The following is a 14,296-nucleotide window of genomic DNA, read 5'->3' on the forward strand; positions in this document are numbered from 1 at the left end:
AACTCTGGGCACAAAACCAACGGGAGACTTCAGAGGATCAATACACCCCTGGAATTGTGTGCAAGAGCAAATGTGTATTTTTCTAGGGCGGTCGATCATATCATATTCTCAAAGAAGATTATGTGAAAAGGTTAACAGCTGAACGGATGAGTTAAATGAATGAGTAAATGAAAGAACTTGACAGATTTTGTAGCAGTATCTGCCGAAAGAAAAAGAAAAAACGCACACGAAAAACTGAACCGTTCATCCCAACACCGCATAACTTTTCAGGACACAGTGGCCAAGTTTAAACAAAGGTGAATTCTGGAAAGGTAGTCGGAGACCCGGGTTCTAGTTCCACCTGCCACGAAGCACCAGTCAGTCATTTCACCCGCATTTCGGGTTACTCAACCCTAAAACGAGAGTCGGATCCTCCCGCACCCGCGACGCGGGCGGTTCCCGACCCAGACGCCCGCCGGCCGCACCGCCAGGCGAAGAACGCGTCCGCTCAGCGGACCCCTGAGCCACCGGGTGCTTCAGCTCCTCTGCCCGCCGCGAGAAGGCTTCCTCCCGGGAGCAAGCCCCTCGGGCCCCATGGAGGTCCGGCCGGTGCCCTCGGCCCCCTAGCACCCGCGCTCGCACTCACCGGGCAGGAGCCGTTCACCGGCGCGCGCGAGGACCCACCGCTATTAGATCGCGGATCCGGCTCCCACCGCCAAGTCCAGCTCAGCTCTCAGCCCACTGGTCAGCGCCCCTGTGCGTCACACCACGGCGCCGTCCGCTGGCCAATCAACGAGGGCCTCCGCGGCGGAGGAGCGGAAGCAAGACTCTCAGTGAAGCCGCGCCGCCATCTTGGAACAGGGCAAGACAGTCGCCCCTTAGTCCACAAAACCACAATTCCTCAGAACCAAGTTCCTCTGAACGTTCGCACTTCAGAAAACGCCAGTGCTGGGCTGCTTCCTAGGTGCAGCCGGGCCGGCAGGCCTCAAGGATCCGCCCAGATCCGACACGATTACCGCCCCCGTAAGCAGGAAGTCCCTCTCATCGCCTTAGTTACAGGGAAGCGAGAATGATGACGTGTGGCACCGGAAAAAGGAGGGGCGCCGTGCGGAGGAAGCTGAGGCTTGCCGGGAAGAGGGGTCAGCGCGGGCGGGGCGGGGCGGGGCGGCGGGAGACCCCGGTCGCTGGCGCCGGATTTGGGACTTCAACTGGTCAGGGAAGGCTTCCTTGAGTTACTAGCAGGTTTCCTCCTCTCCTCGCTGTGTTGGGTTCACGTTCTCTGCAGGGACTGGCACTAGTGCAGTTTACTCTGTCTGTCCCTGCCATCCTTCTCGAGAAGGTGGATGGTTGAGAACTGTCCTACTCTGGCACCCTAGGAGACTACTTTGGGGCGCCCGGGTGGCTCCGCGGTTAAGCGTCTGCCTCCGCCTCAGGCTGTGCTCGCGTCTGGCATCGGGCTCCCCTCTGCCTCTCTCTGTGTGTCTCGTGAATAAATAAGTAAAATCTTAAAAAAAAAAAAAAAACTGCTTTCTACAGCCACTACAGGCATTATACACGTTTTCCTAAGTGACAGGAATGAGTACGTTTATTAATCTGACCCAAGAGATACAGCCTCTGTGGTATATAAAAATAAGAAGCAAAGCGATATAAACTTAAAATTATGCTTAGAACGAATCTAAGACCTCCAAGAATTACCATTAATCAGTTCAACTTAATACCAGTACAAAATTTTAAATTACCTACAGAACACCAGTTAGTTTTAAGTCGATACACTGTGAAACATAATTGCTCTTTGTTTTTACATAATTATTCTTAATATAAAAAGTTTGTGGAACAATAGCCAAACTGTGGAAGGAGCCTCGGTGTCCATCGAAAGATGAATGGATAAAGAAGATGTGGTTTATGTATACAATGGAATATTACTCACCATTAGAAACGACAAATACCCACCATTTGCTTCAAGGTGGATGGAACTGGAGGGTATTATGCTAAGTGAAGTAAGTCAATCGGAGAAGGACAAACATTATACGTTCTCATTCATTTGGGGAATATAAATAATAGTGAAAGGGAATAGAAGGGAAGGGAGAAGAAATGTGTGGGAAATATCAGAAAGGGAGACAGAACATGAAAACTCCTAACTCTGGGATCCCTGGGTGGCGCAGCGGTTTGGCGCCTGCCTTTGGCCCAGGGCGCGAACCTGGAGATCCAGGATCGAATCCCCCGTCGGGCTCCCGGTGCATGGAGGCTGCTTCTCCCTCTGCCTGTGTCTCTGCCTCTCTCTCTCTCTCTCTCTCTCTCTCTCTATCATAAATAAATAAAAATTAAAAAAAAAGACTCCTAACTCTGGGAAACGAACTAGGGGTGGTGGAAGGGGAAGAGGGCGGGGGGTGGGGGTGAATGGGTGACGGGCACTGAGGGTGGCACTTGACGGGATGAGCCCTGGGTGTTATTCTGTATGTTGGCAAATTGAACACCAATAAAAAATAAATTTATTTAAAAAAGTTTGTGGAATAATGATTCAGTTCTGTGGAACAAATTTACATTTTGCATGTTCCTACAACATTATGCCAGAATACTGTTAGATTATTCCATTATGATTTTTTTAAAGATACATAATCTGCAATCATTAGTGACAAAGACAATCTAAGAAAGATGAAAGTTGAGGCCATTACCTTTTTTTTTTTTTCTCCTCAAAGGAAGAGTCAACTACCTTGTGAGTGTGAAGAAATACAAATCTTAAAACAAATCTTGAGGAAGGATAGATCCTTTTTCACCCCATGGTTCCTGTTAAAGGAGTGTCATTGTTTATTGAACTAAAAAGCACTAAACAAGCAATCTCTAGGCTACAGAATGCCTCTGCTTGTTTTAATTTATATTTAAATTTTAAACAGCTTCATTGAGGTATAACTGACACACAGTAAGCTGCACATATTTATAGTATACAATATGTACGTTTTGGCGTCTATCACCACAATCAGGATAATGAACCTGATTAAGGTTTCCCTGTGTTTCTGGTATTTTCCATTTTAAATAAGTGGAATTGATATGGTATGTACTCTTTTTTTTTGTCTGGCATATTTCACTCAACATAGTTATTTTAAGATTGATCTATGGTGATCTATGGTGTTGTGTGTTTTAGTTATTCATTCCTTCTGAAGTGAATAAGGTTACATTTAAAATTCAATGATACTGAACTTTTTAGAGAAAATTCAGAGTTTTTTTTTTTTAATTTTTTTAATCTATTTATGATAGTCACACAGAGAGAGAGAGGCAGAGACACAGGCAGAGGGAGAAGCAGCCTCCATGCACCGGGAGCCCGATGTGGGATTCGATCCTGGGTCTCCAGGATCACGCCCTGGGCCAAAGGCAGGCGCCAAACCACTGCGCCACCCAGGGATCCCTGAGAAAATTCAGAGTTTAAGGTCCAAGAAGAAAGAGTATGTCTGGCTCTTCCTAAAGAATGTGGTTGTGCGGTAGTGTATCTTTGATCACCTGCTTGTGTCTGTTCAAAAAATAAATTGCCCAAGAATGTTTCTCAATAACAAATACTGAAACCCATCTGATGTACATGGTAAGTCCATGGGAAGGTCAAGGAATAAAAAGGACTTTCCCGTTCATTCCTGTTTATCTTGTTTATTTTTTTAAATTTTATTTATTTATTTGAGAGAGAAAGAGAGCAGGAGGAGCCTAGGGGCAGAGATTAGAGGGAAGGATAAGCAGATTGCCTGCTGAGCTGGCAAACTGGCTCTGGACTCTACCCCAAGACCCAGAAATCATGACCAAGCCAAAGTCAGCCACTTAACCAACTGATCCACAGAGGTGCCCCACGTTTATTCCCATTTAAAACCATACATGCACACTTTTGCCCACCTCAATATCAAAGATTTGGATAGGAATACTTGGGTGGCTCAGTTAAGGGGCTGACTTCAGCTCAGGTCATGAACCTGCAGTCTTCAGGTGGAGCCTCATGTGGGGCTCCCTGCTCAGCGGAGAGTCTGTTCCTCCTTCTCCCTCTGCCTCTCCCCCTACTTGTGCTTGCTCTCTCTCTCAAATAGAGAAAAAAAAAATCTTAAAAAAAAAATAATAAAAGGGGGCACCCGAGTGGCTCAGTGGTTGAGCATCTGCATTTAGCTCAGGTAGTGATCCTGGGGTCTTTGGATGGAGTCCCACATCGGGCTCTCTGCAGGAAGCCTGCTTCTCCCTCTGCCTAGGTCTCTGCCTCACTCTCTGTCTCTCATAAATAAAGTCTTAAAAAAATGAATTGGATATATCTATGAGGTATGACAGGTTCCTAAAATTTCAGGACTACAATATTATAATAGGTAAACTGCTTCATTGCTACCTCAGTTTCCATAGTCTCCAAATCGATTAAGATAATGAATATTATCCATTGCCCTACACCACTGGTGATACTTTTTAAAAGGACAGCATTTAAAGCAATGAAAAACAATAACCAGGGCTGACGGTAAGTATTGTACTAATAACTGCTTTGAAATTAAAAGGAAAAGTAATAAGAATTCCGAAAGTCCTCGACTCATAAACAGGTTATTTCTATATTTTTGGAACTAAAAACACACTGTCCTATAGAAATATATCACAATTATAGTATAGAGAGAACATATTCTAGGCGTGTCACAGCCTATCCTAAATAAGGTGGGGAAAGGACGAGAACGCTAGTAAGAGGCAAGTGAGGAGCGATTCACATCTTTTTGCTGGAAATAGTTAAGTTTGCTTTAGCGGCCTGGTAAGCTAAGGACGGCGGGTCAAGGAGCCGGCCCACCGGCGCCCCGGAACTACAATTCCCAGAATGCCTCGGTGCAGCTCCGCAGCGTGTGCCGTCTGGCGCTCCCGGACCAGAGACTCGGCTGCTGGGCGACGCTGGATCCTCTGCGCTCATGGCTCTCCCAAGCAAGGCAGTTATTGTTCCCGGGAACGGAGGCGGGGATGTGGCCACCCACGGCTGGTACGGCTGGGTGAAGAAGGGGCTGGAGCAGGTAAGAGACGCGCCTGGCTGCGCTGGGACGTCTGGAGCCGGAAGGGACGGAGGACTGAAGTTTGCACGTGTGTCCACCAGCCCCCCACCCCCGCCCCAACACACCCCCTGCAGCAAAGCCCTCTGTGTTTTCGTTCCTCTTCCTGGGCCCTGTCTCAAACTCGAGAGCTAGTGGTCGGAATTTTGGTGGATGAAACAGCCTGGAAGACTTCTCTGAGAGCTCAGTCGTGAGGGTACAAAGCACCACCTCCTAGAGCCCCCTCCGTCTCCCTGCATCTGCCGCTGGTTCAGATTTGCCACATGCTAGATGATTATACATCTTGCTGCTCTGCTGCCTGCCTCAGATCGAAAAAAAAACCAATATGTAATATTTAATATACAAAAACGATGTAACATATGTAAATAGGAGTACCTGAGGCACCATCACCAAACTAAAATCTGTAACATTAACAATACCTTCGAAGCCACATGTATGCCCCTCATCCCATTTCCCTACCATCCTGAACTTTTTTTTCAGTTGCTCGCCTTTTAAAAATGAACACACTTTTGCAACTATGTGTGTGTACTTCAAACGGTATAATTTGGCTTCTTTGTGAGCTTTATAAAAGTAGTGTCCAACTGTAGTTGTCTTGTTTTTTAACCTCTTCCATAACCAGGCAATAGGACTGCTTTCTGGGTTGCCATGCCCTAGAGCTCTAGAGTACATTTCTAGAATAAAATTCCAGGGTTATGCCTGAAAACCAAGGCCAGAGCTACAAACCAGAAAGATCTGTACCACGTTTCTGTACCATGTTTTACCTCTTCCTAGTGCACAGTCTGACACGAGGTCAGTTTGTCTAGAATGCATTTATTCTGCATTCTGATGCCTCTATAGATATGTGCCTACAGCCACAAACAGATGTACAAATGCAGATATAGGTCTCTGTATATAGAGACCGACAGAGCTGGCTAGAGAACTACAGACAGAAGGAGTTTATTGGGAGGGATTGTCTATTCATATGTAATCCTATGACACTTAACCAACACTTCATTTCATTTCATGGTATAAGCAAATACTTACTGAATTGATAAAGATTGTATCAGGTGTCTCATTTTTTATTAGCAAAGTATTAATTGTAATTAAGCTCTTTATTATAGCTTTTCCCCTCCCCCCCATATTATAGATACCTGGTTTCCAGTGTTTGGCTAAAAACATGCCTGACCCAAGTAAGTTTTAAATGTGTTTTTAAATAGCCTTATCTTGTTGGGTTTTGATTTCACCGGTTTCCTGATAGAGAACAGGATTATCGAGGTAAAGAGGCCAAGGGGAATATATACCTAAGAATGAATGATGGCGAGTAGTTTGAGGGAAAGAGTATAAACTAAAAAAATTGTAGAAAATTCTAGTAAGGATCAAGAAAAGCATCTAGGCTTGGTAAAATTGAATTTTCAACTTTGCAAGCAACTTGACTTTCCCTAAGTCAACAGATATTTTCAAGCAAAATTTATGAATATCTCATGTGAGACAGAGATATGATGAAACTTTATAGCACCTATATGAGATTGGAATATTTCAAAATGTAACACTGCCACTTTTGTTCTGACTATGCCCATGCTTTGTGTCGGGAATTTTCTCTTTGGAAAGAAAGAATATATAGGCATGTGAATTTGAGAATGTTGTCTAGAGTTTTTTTCTTGAGTTTGAAAGTTTACATTAAAGCTTCAGAATTATGTTTTTATTATTACTTCAGTATTTTCTTACATGGTGAGAAATAAAAGCAAAACCAGATAGGTAGGTAGAAAGAGAGAGAGAGAAACACCAAACTGTAGATTTGAGTCTTTCAAACAGCAACACATGAATTGTTGGCTCTGTTAAAACAGCTCCATCTCCCATTTGGTCCTGCAGTTCCTAACTTGAGAAGTACTGTATAGTCATCAGTTAGAAGGGGGGTGGGGAAACAGCATTAGACAGTAGGACTGTCCCTGTCAAATGATACTGTCTCTTTACCCCAAATCTTAGTTACAGCTCGAGAGAGCCTCTGGCTGCCCTTCATGGAGACGGAGCTGCACTGTGATGAGAAGACTGTCATCATAGGCCACAGTTCTGGGGCCATTGCAGCCATGAGGTGCGATCCTTGCTGATCCCCCCTCCCTGCCCCGTGTGGGCTCCAAGTGGTTCCAGACCTCATTGCAGTTCCTTGAACATGCCAAGTTCACGTGCCTTAGGCCTGTGCTTGCCGCCGTTCAGCTTGGGATACTCTGTTCCTAGATACTTGTATTGCTTTCTTGTCTTCAAGTCTTTACTCAAATGTCTCTTTCCACTGAGGCCAACTCTAATCATTTCCACTGAAGCCACAACTTCCCTCCATTGGGACTTTTTCAATGACACTGAAAAAGTGTCAGTGCCTAGAGGAGTGTTTACCCTACCCCCCCACCCCCCAATCCTTAGGATTCATGGCAGGTTCCTGATGTTCTTGGTTAGAACTTCATGTCTCTCCCTATAGCCCTATAAGGCCTAGAAGATGACTTAGCCGTCTGAATAAGCATATTAGGTTTGGGTTTCTTAAGTATTTGCTAGGCTGGATGACAAAGGAAGTTTTTTTTTTTTTTTAAGATTTTATTTATTTATTCATGACAGAGAGAGAGAGAGAGAGGCAGAGACACAGGCAGAGGGAGAAGCAGGCTCCATACAGGGAGCCTGACGTGGGATTCGATCCCCGGTCACCAGGATCACACCCCAGGCTGAAGGCGGTGCTAAACTGCTGGGCCATCAGGGCTGCCCAGGAATGTAGTTTTTTGTAGCCTCTTGTCCCAGTCAGTCACTCATGGTGTCCTATGAATTGCATGTCAGAGAACCTTGCCAGATTCCATAACCTTTCTGCCACACCATTCTAAGCTATGAGATAATGCTTTCCAATGTGGAGCAACAGAATTTCTCAGTACAGTCTTAGTGTTTATAAGCTGCTAGGGGTTGTCTGGAAAATGGAGAAATCCCATTTTACTGAAATTTGTACCAACTCAAGGCCAGATGAGTTTTTCTCAGGCCACTGGCTACCAAAGATGTGGCTTTTTTGTAAAGATCCCTGGAACTTAGCACAGGATTATCCATAGCCTCCTAAAAATTAACTTCTAAAGGTAAGGTAGGCAAGGAGAAAATAGATGCCAAATTATGATGTATAAGATTGTCAGGGAACAGGATATTGATAGTCACAGAGAACCACCCCCCAGATAATTTACTAATCAAAAGGGGACAATTGCATCTTTACAATGGATATCTGATAGCTATCACTTTTAAGTAAGCACAATCTCACCAATAAAGGGACACTGGCATTGTGCATCTCTGATATGATGGAGTGGGAAGGACACATTGCCTATGTGGTATTCTTGCCCAAAATGTTTAACCTCTGATCACAAGGAAACAAATTCTGTTTAGTGATGATGTATAAGACAACTGGCTTAAACTCTTAAAAAATGTCAATGTCATTTAAAACAAAAAATTTAAAAGTAACTAGAGAGTCTTGAGAACCAAATGCAGTACATGATCTTCAATCTAGGATTGAAAAGCAGTTTTAAAGAACATTCTTGGTACAACGGGGGTAAAATGAATATAGTATTACTGTCTGCATGTTGAATGTACTAGCTCTAGTAATGGCACTGTGGATATATGAGACTACTTTGTTCTTAGGGGATACATTTGTTTAGGTATAAAGTGAATGAATCTAGGTGCTTCTTGTTCCCCTAAGGTTTCTGTAGGTTTGAAATTTTTCAAAACAAGTAGTTGGGCAAAAGTTAAGGCCAAAACCAAAATACCAACCCTAAATCTTTCCTGGCACAAAGGCTTCTTGAAACTATTACCACTTCACATCTTTCCCTAGCCTAGTCTTTGTTCCCTAGAACAAAGTTACCCTAGAGGGAACTTTCTACAAAAAGGTAGCTGAGTGTCTGCTTGCCAGGCTCTGTACTGCACACTTTGTGACCAGGGTCACAAAGATCAAGAAGGTTCACAACTGCCTTGAAGGAGCTGAGGGTTTATTGGGGAAGATAGGTATAATATGACACAAATGAGTACTACAGTGCAATGTGGAGTGTGTGGCAAAAGAGGTACATTTCCACCATGGTACAGTAGTTCTTTATATGGTTAACAGATCACTTGCATTTGTCATATGGGTTGGGAGGGGGCGAGGTCATGCCTTAAAATGCAGATTCCTGGGCTTCCTACCAACCCTCTGAGTCAAATGCTCTCTGGGACTGAATCTACAGGTTAACCAACCAAGCGATGCTGATGGATACTGAAGGTAGGTTAATAGGCACATCAAAGAGAATGATTACACTTATGTATTTTTGGAAAAGATCACCAAAGAGGTTTGGGCCACCTTGAAAAATGAGTAGTAGCTCATCAAGTAGCCAAGGGTAAGCCATTAACCATTGGCTTATAGTTCTACAGTTTCCTTACTATTGTTCATATTAAACTCAACAGCTGGGGATCCCTGGGTGGCTCAGCGGTTTGGCGCCTGCCTTTGGTCCAGGGTGCAATCCTGGAGTCCTGGGATCAAGTCCCGTGTCGGGCTCCTGGCATAGAGCCTGCTTCTCCCTCTGCCTGTGTCTCTGCCTCTCTCTCTTTATGCCTATCATAAATAAATTTAAAAAAACTAAACAAATCTAAAAAAAACTTAACAGCTGATAGCACCTGCCTTTTGTAAGCTAAATCAGGTATTTTCTGACAGATTTAACATTAAGTGTTAGCTGACATCATTTCTCTTTCTCCAGGTATGCAGAAACACACCGAGTTTATGCTATTGTGCTAGTGTCTGCATACACCTCTGACTTGGGGGATGAAAATGAGCAGGCCAGTGGTAAGTTTGAAGGTAGAAACCAATACAGAAAAGCCTTTCCTCTAGTCACAGGGCTGCCTGTTCAGATTAAAGAGCACTGGCTTTTGGGTAGGCCAAAAACAAACAAACACACACCTCTAGTAGCATATGAGAAACATTTACTGCCCTTAAGATAAAATTTAGGTCCTTTGAGAGGTGATATACCACTTCCTAATGAACTCTAGAGGCCTGATTTGATCTGAGCCATGTACTCCCCTTCACAAGTAGCTATGGTATAAAGCTCTACAGATTTGCAAACTAAAGGACTTCTAACTCACACTTAGGCTTTGAATCTTTGTGTCTCTGCTATGGTCCTTGCTAGATATTTTACAATGGCTAGAATGGAAATGATCCATGGGCAGTAACAGGTCATATATATATATATATATATTTTTTTTCCCATAGGATACTTCAACCGTCCCTGGCAGTGGGAGAGGATCAAAGCCAACTGCCCTCACATTGTGCAGTTTGGCTCCACAGATGATCCTTTCCTTCCCTGGAAGGAACAACAAGAAGTGGCTGATAGGCTGGAAGCCAAATTGTACAAATTCACTGACCGTGGCCACTTTCAGAACATGGAGTTTCATGAACTGATTCGTGTGATAAAGTCTATGCTGAAAGTACCAGCATAGAGAGGATGATTTCTGCATTCCAGTATAGGGGTAGGGCAATTACCAGGTTATTAACAGATAAAAACAATCTGTTATCAGATTAGTGGACACATAAAACAGATCAAATTAAGTTCTGAAAAACTTAGCTCAATGTTCAAATTAAGTTACAAACAGCATTTCCATTTTCCATAGGATCTATTATCTCACAAACTGCTATGAACGAAAGCAGTATTTTTCCTGTTTGATTTGGGACATAAAGACGGCTTAACTACCTTTGTCCAAAGTGAATAAACAAACGGACTCCAGGTTTCCTGATTCCCAGTCCAGACTAAAACGGAATAGTTTCGTGTATGTTGTAGGAGTGGTACTCTTCTTTGAAAGACACCTTTTGCTATTTTGAGGGGAAAAGAAAATGTGATTAAGGTCTGTGTTGGTTTAGAGCTCAAACCATTAGCTATTTTGAGCTGGCCCAGGGCATTAAACCCAGACTAGAGCCTCCATCTTTGACACCCTGCCCCAGTCCTTCATGTTGAGGGAGAATGATCCATACAGATCTGAGGCAGGGGTCTACCAGGTCAGACAAGGGACCATAAGCCCAGCCTGTACATACACTTGAGCATAAGGCCAACCAGATGGGTGCTGGACCACAGTGGTGGGGATTAGGGCAACAGGGGAACTCTTGCCCTGTCTAAATTGTTGCCATGTGGGAAGGGGGCAGGTGTTGCCAATTTTCTGATTTTTTTTTTTAAATTTTTTTTTTATTTATTTATGATAGTAACAGAGAGAGAGAGAGAGAGGCAGAGACACAGGCAGAGGGAGAAGCAGGCTCCATGCACCGGAAGCCTGACGTGGGATTCGATCCTGGGTCTCCAGGATCACGCCCTGGGCCAAAGGCAGGCGCCAAACCGCTGCGCCACCCAGGGATCCCCAATTTTCTGATTTTTTGAGGAAAAAACTTCATGCGGTGGTTTTTATATTTAAGGACTATACATATGTTTGTATACCCAGTTCATATGTATAGGAGTTATGTCCAGTACATGTACATATGGATGATAGAAGTTGGTAACAACAGTGTAAATAAAAAATTCACAAACAGTGTAAGACACAAAATCCAAACCACCCATTTGTGATTTCTGCCATTAGGATTAACTTAGCCAGGTACTTAAAAGATTCTCTGTGAAGCCTGAGAAATGAACATAATGTCAGAGGATACAATCACAGGAACAATGTAGATGTTGTTACAAAATCTTAAGAATTTTTAAAAAGTCTTTCCATGTCTCAGATTTTGTTCTATAAAGAGTTCTACCTTTAACTTCCACAGTTCTCTTTTAAGCCTCATTTTACAATTTTTCTTCAGATCATATTCCCTCAAAAAAAAAAAAAAAAACCCACAAAGCTTTATTTCCCATTTTTTGGCTATTATGATCCCTAAGTATTGCCTCAAACAATTTTGCAGTGACTTCATACTTGATGTTGCAGAACCTGATGTTTGCTGCAAAGATGTGAATTCCCTGTTTATGTCTAAAGGAGATTCAAAGCCATAATTTTAACCTGAAAAGTCTTGGTTTCCAAATATGCTCAAAGAAAAAAGTTAAAGACTCTCAACTTTTAATAGCAATTATCTTTAGGGAATGGGAATTTTAGATATGGTGTGGTGGGATTTTAGATATGTGTGTTTCTATTTTGTACACCTGGGTATTATTTCAATTTGTTATAGTTAACATGTATGTATTACTTTTATAATTAAAAAAATTAAGAGTTGATATGTTAGTGAAAAGCAAATTAGAAAAATCAACTGAATAATAATTTTCTTAAAGAGGTGGTTTAGCAGTGATTTGACCAAGCCTGTAACCAAAGTTTGATTCTATTTGAATTATTTGGAATTAGCCATTGCTGTACTTAATCTTGGCCTTGTTTTCCTAATTCCTTTCTCAAAAAATTACAAAGTTATACAAGTAACAGTTAATATTTTGTTGTCTTCTTCTGCCACAGAAAAGCAATGAATATATATGAGAAATAATTTTGATATTCTTCATTCCTATAATTAATCTAGACCTGTATGATTGTTGAGTTGTACTCTCCAATATGGTAGCCAGTAACCACAGGCAGCTATAAAATTAAAAATTTAGTTCATTCACACACTAGCCACATTTCAAGTCTTAACAGCCACAAGTGACTACCTATTGAACAGCAGATACAGAATACTGTCATCATTATAAAAAGTTCGTGGGACAGCAGTAGTCTAGGACATGTATTTTTTATTCTTCCCTTACCCACCATGTAATAATGGTTCAAAGTAAAAGTCACTTGACTTGAAATTACAGGACTCATTTACTCAGCTGATCACCATAAAAATCATGGCACCATAAAATTTACTCCTCACTAAACTAAACTCAGGAGTTTTATGAAGAATCCTACATAAACTATCCATTTTTTTTTCCAATAAACTATCCATTTAAACCTATGAATCATGGTCTCTCATGATTATTTGATTCCCTATGGATCATTATTATTTTTTAAAAGATTTTATTTATTTGAGAGAGAGAGAAAGAGAGAAAGATCATGAGTGGCGGCAGGGGAGGGCAGAGGGAGAAGCAGACTCCCTGCTGAGCAGGGAGTCCAAAGTAGGGCTCCATCCCAGGACCTTGGGATCAGACTTGAGCCAAAAGCAGATGTTTAACCGACTAAGCCACCCAGGCGCCCCTTCTAGGTCATTGTTAAGCAGAAGAGGGGCCCTGACAGGCTCTAGGGAATATTCTCAGGTAATCAAAATACGTTATACTAAATGGAAATCAACTGTAAGGATTAAGACTTCTTCACACACAATTTGATTTTTGGTGTCATGAGTCAATGGCCTCATAACTTGTTTTGGTCAAAGTTTACTTCTGGTGGGTAAATACCATTTAACTATATACCAAGGGTGCTGTATTTTTTAATTGCTCTCTTTTCTCCTTCAGTTGTTAATATTCAGAATGAAAGACATGCTGCAGGAAAAGCATTTATTTTTTTTTATTTTTTATTTTTTATTTTTTTAAAGATTTTATTTATTTATTCATGATAGTCACAGAGAGAGAGAGAGGCAGAGACACAGGCAGAGGGAGAAGCAGGCTCCATGCACCGGGAGCCCGATGTGGGATTCGATCCTGGGTCTCCAGGATCGTGCCCTGGGCCAAAGGCAGGCGCCAAACCGCTGCGCCACCCAGGGATCCCAGGAAAAGCATTTAAAGGGTCTTTCTTCTGGTGAGTCAGGGAACTTTTGTTGTAGCCTTTGATTTGTACGCTTTAAACATCAATCTTTGGCTATCGAGACAATGCAAAGTCTGTATTTAATACATGAACTGATTCCTTCTTCCCATCTACCTCTTCCCCAACCCAAGTTCAGTTTTGTCATTAAATAAAACTAGTGCCTCTGTGATGGGCCAGGTCCCAAGAAGGACGGATAATGTTCTTACTATTCCAGCCCTCACTGGGGGTGGAAGAGAAACCCTGTGTAGTTGCAGGCTCCCAGATTCTTTTCTATCTCCTATATATCCAGTACTTGAAATGATCTTTGTTTCAAAGTGCTAGTGTCATCGAACGCTGTTTCTTTCTCTTTTTTTTAGGATTTCATTTTTTCATGAGAGACACAGGCAGAGACACAGGCAGAGGGAGAATCAGGCTCCCCATGGGGAGCCCAATGCAGGACTCGATCCCCAGACCAAGGATCATGCCCTGAACCAAACCACTGCTGATGATCAACACTGATCAACCACTGATCAACCCAGGCATCCCTTGAATGGTGTTTCTACAGAGCTAGGCACAGACTACATCTGGTTCTTAATTGGTTAATGAGCTGAGTTTTATTTTACTGATCCCCATTTAGC

The 14,296-nt window shown here is 42.7% G+C and overlaps 2 protein-coding genes across 7 annotated transcripts in view; one reads left to right on the top strand and one right to left on the bottom strand.

The window, feature by feature from the left end:
• SEC23B (SEC23 homolog B, COPII coat complex component) overlaps positions 1 to 1,052 on the bottom strand; it is a 38,354-nt gene extending 37,302 nt beyond the window's left edge. For 3 of the 6 annotated variants that reach the window (XM_038571472.1, XM_038571471.1, XM_038571474.1), the window contains exon 1: positions 626 to 1,052. Coding sequence is in view for 2 of the 6 variants with exons in the window: in XM_038571475.1 (XP_038427403.1) it covers positions 227 to 247 (21 nt within the window). In the remaining 4 variants the exon portion in view is untranslated. Of the gene's footprint in view, positions 1 to 226; positions 518 to 625 lie in introns of those variants that run through there. The other 3 variants (XM_038571470.1, XM_038571473.1, XM_038571475.1) reach the window with 2 other exon arrangements.
• A 3,748-nt stretch (positions 1,053 to 4,800) lies between these two features.
• Positions 4,801 to 12,897, top strand: RBBP9 (RB binding protein 9, serine hydrolase). Its single transcript, XM_038571519.1, has 5 exons — positions 4,801 to 4,973; positions 6,136 to 6,178; positions 6,972 to 7,077; positions 9,719 to 9,804; positions 10,228 to 12,897. Exons 1-5 carry the CDS (start codon positions 4,875 to 4,877, stop codon positions 10,452 to 10,454), a joined length of 561 nt encoding a protein of 186 aa, XP_038427447.1. The 5' UTR covers positions 4,801 to 4,874; the 3' UTR covers positions 10,455 to 12,897.
• Positions 12,898 to 14,296: the final 1,399 nt, after the last annotated feature.

Source organism: Canis lupus, chromosome 24 (genome assembly GCF_011100685.1).
Source record: "Canis lupus familiaris isolate Mischka breed German Shepherd chromosome 24, alternate assembly UU_Cfam_GSD_1.0, whole genome shotgun sequence".
Classification (NCBI taxonomy): domain Eukaryota; kingdom Metazoa; phylum Chordata; class Mammalia; order Carnivora; family Canidae; genus Canis; species Canis lupus.